This window comes from Ranitomeya imitator, chromosome 8, assembly GCF_032444005.1.
Source record: "Ranitomeya imitator isolate aRanImi1 chromosome 8, aRanImi1.pri, whole genome shotgun sequence".
In the NCBI taxonomy this organism is placed as follows: domain Eukaryota; kingdom Metazoa; phylum Chordata; class Amphibia; order Anura; family Dendrobatidae; genus Ranitomeya; species Ranitomeya imitator.
Genome location: NC_091289.1, coordinates 4,409,283 through 4,414,453, shown reverse-complemented (window position 1 = coordinate 4,414,453; position 5,171 = coordinate 4,409,283). Strand labels below are relative to the sequence as shown.

The window sequence follows — 5,171 nt, the reverse complement described above, 5'->3', positions numbered from 1 at the left end:
ATACGGCGGCTATATTACGGAGCAGTTCCTCTTCTCTAATGTTAGTAACTCTGTGTATCTGTCTCTGGGAAAGCTGGATGACAACCAACATGGCCGCCGTGATCGATAGATCTTTCCCAGACTCCTGAATTTTACCTGCACATTTGCCATTCAGGGCTACAGGATAGTTGAGTGTCTGCCCTCGTGATGGCGGTCACCCAGCTTTCCCAGTGCTAGAATTAATCCCAAGGGCTCGATATGCGATGAAAGAGCCTTTAAATAATCACAGGACGGCCGCGTTAGTAAGAAATCCTATTTATTGTTATCTCCAGCGGCCAAACGGAAAGATTCCTCCCACGTCATCGCCACGAAACCACTAAAGTGCAGCTCTGCCGCCTTATCAGGGCGCAGCAGAGGGGTCCGCGGTGGTCGGTCAGCGACTGCGCCCACGGGCAAGTCCAGACAGTCGCTGCGCTCCACTGTAGGAGGGTGGTTACAGGGTACGCAGGGTGTAATCCTCCACGGGCACCAGTTCTGAGGGGGCAAGGAAGCCCATCCTGGGGGAATCATCCACTGACAAAGTATAAAACCCCCAGAAATAAAAAAAAATAATAGAGTGCGGGGGGCTTGGTAATAAATAGGGTGAGTATATACAGTGTGTGGCGGGAAGTGCGTGTAGAGCATGGCGTCCTGCCCTGCTGCAGTCAGAGCGTGAATGGGTACCGCTGCAGGTAGTCCACCATCCTCCGCGGCAGCGGCAGCGCTGTGAGGTCGGAGCCCGGCGCCACGCTGCGGCTGATCTGTAGCCGGCACAGGTGCTGGAGGCTCGGGCTGTCCGCGCTTCGATGCAGCGGCTGCAGGAGCTTGAGGTGCACTGCCGGGGGCTCTTTAGGGGAGGTGGGTGCGGGGGGCGACCGGCTGGCGGGGTCCTTGGAGCTGTCGGAGTTGCAGGACGAGACGTAATATTGCACCAGGCTGACGACGTCGGGGAAGGAGAGGATCCGCGGCTTAGACAGCCAGTTAGAGTCCAGCCGGAAGAGGCTGTCCGAGTACTCGATGCGAACGTTCGTGGGGCCGCGGTTCGTCCGGACCGATAAAGTGAAGAGGTAACTGGGGTGCGTGCTGTCCCGCACCAGGAAGACGCCCTCCGGCATTTTCTGGAGTCTCTGTTTGGCCTCTGTGGCGGTAATCGGCCCCCAATACCAACCTGGAAGGGGAGAGAAAGCGACAACTTGTAGGAACCGCAAAATCATCACCCAACTCCCCGCACCTGATGCTCCCCGCTTCTCTTGTCCGATGTTAGATGGCTAAAGCACGGCCGTTCTATCCAGGTCCTGCGGGGCTGTCACTCAGCTTTCCCAGACTCCTGAACGGCAGTTCATCATATTGTAGTGATATTTTCACTGCTCCATTCCAGGCTCTCAGAAAGCTGAGTGACCTGTGTCCCGGGGCCGAGTCTGGTACGAGGAACCCTCTGAGCAGGGAACGTGACCGTGCGCAGAATCCAGAATTAGAAAACAATCTCTCCAGTTTACACAAAAATGCAGGAAAACTTTCTAACGTTCTTCTGGTCGCACCAAAAAGACGCTCTGGATTATTATAAAACTGAAATGATTCAGAAAATGTATCGGGCAAAAATTTAATAAAGAAAAAGTCCCGGATTTTGGGGGTTAAACGCAGAGTTTTTTTGCAGAGCGATCTCTCTGCCATGTCCCATCTGACGCCACGGAAGTGTCGGCCTCCGGTCCAAACCCACCGGTGTCGTGTTCCAGCTTTGTAAACGTGGCCGCTCGGGTCTGTGAATGGCAAGAGATGTGGGAGCGTCCGACTGTCACTGCGGGAATGAGACCGCGAGGAAAGCCGGCATGACCCGTGAATGAGACCGCGAGGAAAGCCGATGTGACACCGGGAATGAGACCGCGAGGAAAGCCGGCGTGACACCGGGAATGAGACCGCGAGGAAAGCCGGCGTGACACCGGGAATGAGACCGCGAGGAAAGCCGGCGTGACACCGGGAATGAGACCGCGAGGAAAGCCGACGTGACCCGGGAATGAGACCGCGAGGAAAGCCGACGTGACCCGGGAATGAGACCGCGAGGAAAGCCGGCGTGACACCGGGAATGAGAGCGCGAGGAAAGCCGGTGTGACCCGGGAATGAGACCGCGAGGAAAGCCGTCGTGACACCGGGAATGAGACCGCGAGGAAAGCCGACGTGACACCGGGAATGAGACCGCGAGGAAAGCCGACGTGACCCGGGAATGAGACCGCGAGGAAAGCCGGCGTGACACCGGGAATGAGACTGCGAGGAAAGCCGACGTGACCCGTGAATGAGACCGCGAGGAAAGCCAGCGTGACCCGTGAATGAGACCGCGAGGAAAGCCGGCGTGACCCGTGAATGAGACCGCGAGGAAAGCTGACGTGACACCGGGAATGAGACCGCGAGGAAAGCCGGCGTGACACCGGGAATGAGACCGCGAGGAAAGCCGGCGTGACACCGGGAATGAGACCGCGAGGAAAGCCGGCGTGACACCGGGAATGAGACCGCGAGGAAAGCCGACGTGAACCAGGAATGAGACCACGAGGAAAGCCGGCGTGACACCGTGAATGAGACCGCGAGGAAAGCCGACGTGACGCCAGGAATGAGAACGCGAGAAAAGCCGACGTGATGCCGGCAATGAGATCACGAGGAAAGCCGACGTGACCCAGGAATGAGACCGCGAGGAAAGCCGACGTGATGCCGGGAATGAGACCGCGAGAAAATACAACGTGACCCGGGAATGAGACCGCGAGAAAAACCGACGTGACCTGTGAATGAGTCCGCGAGGAAAGCCGACGTGACCCGGGAATGAGACCGCGAGAAAAACCGACGTGACCTGGGAATGAGACCGCGAGGAAAGCCGACGTGACCCGGGAATGAGACCGCGAGAAAAGCCGACGTGACCCGGGAATGAGACCGCGAGGAAAGCCGACGTGACCCGGGAATGAGATCACGAGGAAAGCCGATGTGACCCAGGAATGAGACCGCGAGGAAAGCAGTCGTGATGCCGGGAATGAGACCGCGAGGAAAGCCGATGTGACCCAGGAATGAGACCGCGAGGAAAGCCGTCGTGATGCCGGGAATGAGACCGCGAGAAAATACAACGTGACCCGGGAATGAGACTGCGAGAAAAGCCGACGTGACCTGGGAATGAGACCGCGAGGAAAGCCGACGTGACCCGGGAATGAGACCGCGAGGAAAGCCGGCGTGACCCGGGAATGAGACCGCGAGAAAAGCCGACGTGACCCGGGAATGAGACCGCGAGAAAAGCCGACGTGACCCGGGAATGAGACTGCGAGGAAAGCCGACATGATGCCGGGAATGAGACCGCGAGAAAATACGACGTGACCCGGGAATGAGACCGCGAGGAAAGCCGACGTGACCCGGGAATGAGACCACGAGGAAAGCCGACGTGATGCCGGGAATGAGACCGCAAGAAAATACGACGTGACCCGGGAATGAGACCGCGAGGAAAGCCGACGTGATGCTGGGAATGAGACTGCGAGGAAAGCCGGCGTGACCGGGAATGAGACCGCGAGGAATGCCGGCGTGACCCTGGAATGAGACCGCGAGAAAAGCCGACGTGACCCGGGAATGAGACCGCGAGGAAAGCCGACGTGACATCGGGAATGAGACCGCGAGGAAAACCGGCGTGACCCATGAATGAGACCGCGAGGAAAGCCGACGTGACCCGGGAATGAGACCGCGAGGAAAGCCGACGTGACACCGGGAATGAGACTGCGAGGAAAGCCGACGTGACACCGGGAATGAGACCGCGAGGAAAACCGGCGTGACCCGTGAATGAGACCGCGAGGAAAGCCGGCGTGACACCGGGAATGAGACCGCGAGGAAAACCGGCGTGACCCGTGAATGAGACCGCGAGGAAAGCCGACGTGACCCATGAATGAGACCGCGAGGAAAGCCGGCGTGACCCATGAATGAGACCGCGAGGAAAGCCGACGTGATGATGATTATTTACTTTGTAGCTTTTTTTTCCTGATTTTTAATACGACATAAATAGTGCCGCCATCTCCCGACATTCGTCCCCGTTGTTCACAACCCTGCTGAACTTGTCGCTCTGAAGTGTTAGCGCCCCCTTTTTATTTCTGCCACTGTGCGATAAACGCGTCCACGGTCCGGTGCCGGATGTCGCCAATCACAGCCGATGCCGTCTCTGATGAGGGTGGTGGGACGATAAGTCGGTGCCAGGAAAGTTACTTTCAGGGACCCCCCCATTCTTATGAATATTGACCCTTCTAGAGAACCTCCCCAGTCCCCGATTATAAGTTTTTCTCAGCTTCCTGCGGTGTTTGGGGTCTTACCAGATTCCCGGAGATAGCAGAACGTCTTGGCAATGCAGAGAAGATCTTCCTCGGGGTCCCTGTTGTCCTGCGGAGGTGGCGGCAGCGGCTGGGGCTCAGGCGCCCGTGGGGGCACTTCAGGTGCAGGCAGTGGGTGCCCCGGACAGACGGGAGGGTTCAGGGGGTGCATGACTTGGTCGGCTGCAAAGCCTGGGACCCCCACACAAGACGAAGGTCGACAAATCCTTTGCTCTGCCAACAGGCTCTGTGGACTGGAATAAAGAGGCGTTAAACGGACGCAGGTGGAGAGGACTTTAGTGCAGGAGAAGAAAAACACATGACGTGCGGCGTCCTTCAGCGGAGCGGCAGAATAACCGGAGGCGTCACGTTCTGCGCTGCGGAATAGGGCGCCGCTATCGGAATAATGAACGTCTCTTACCTTCTCACACAAAGAATCATATCTGTCCAGGAAGAGCGGAAAGGCATGTGTGTCCAACCGCAGAGACCTCGGGAGCGGGGACGAGGGTCCGAAAATCCAAGGTTTGTCCGGTAATGAAGCGGCAGAGCTCAGCGCCTGTGTCCTCTCCGCGCGGATCGCTGCTGTCGTCTATATATATATATATATATATATATATATATATATATATATATATATATATATATAGTGGCATTGGGTGTGTGTTGTCCCAGTGTAAGAGCAGAACTCGCCTAATATATTTCCAAGAACTTTCCAGGAAAAGAGGGCAGACCTATGTAAATCCACCAATGGCCGGGGGCCGGAGGAGGAGTGTCCCTGCTGCCTGCCCTGGGAGGCGCCTGCATCGCCTGCGCTGTCCTCAGCCGCTGGGGTGATCG

The 5,171-nt window shown here is 57.3% G+C and overlaps 1 protein-coding gene across 1 annotated transcript; it reads right to left on the bottom strand.

The window, feature by feature from the left end:
- Window positions 1-280: 280 nt before the first annotated feature.
- Window positions 281-4,933, bottom strand: CISH (cytokine inducible SH2 containing protein). Its single transcript, XM_069736073.1, has 3 exons — window positions 4,756-4,933; window positions 4,338-4,588; window positions 281-1,186 (listed from the first exon to the last, which is right to left on the bottom strand). Exons 1-3 carry the CDS (start codon window positions 4,800-4,802, stop codon window positions 684-686), a joined length of 801 nt encoding a protein of 266 aa, XP_069592174.1. The 5' UTR covers window positions 4,803-4,933; the 3' UTR covers window positions 281-683.
- Between the last annotated feature and the right edge of the window lie 238 nt (window positions 4,934-5,171).

Bases quoted from the DNA above. Each gene is read 5' to 3' on its own strand.
- CISH (XM_069736073.1), bottom strand. From the start codon at position 4,802: ATGCCTTTCCGCTCTTCCTGGACAGATATGATTCTTTGTGTGAGAAG. The intron at 4,589-4,755 runs GTAAGAGACGTT...TCTTTATTCCAG, and splicing joins ATGATTCTTTGTGTGAGAAG to TCCACAGAGCCTGTTGGCAG. The intron at 1,187-4,337 runs GTAAGACCCCAA...CTCCCCTTCCAG, and splicing joins CTGCTATCTCCGGGAATCTG to GTTGGTATTGGGGGCCGATT.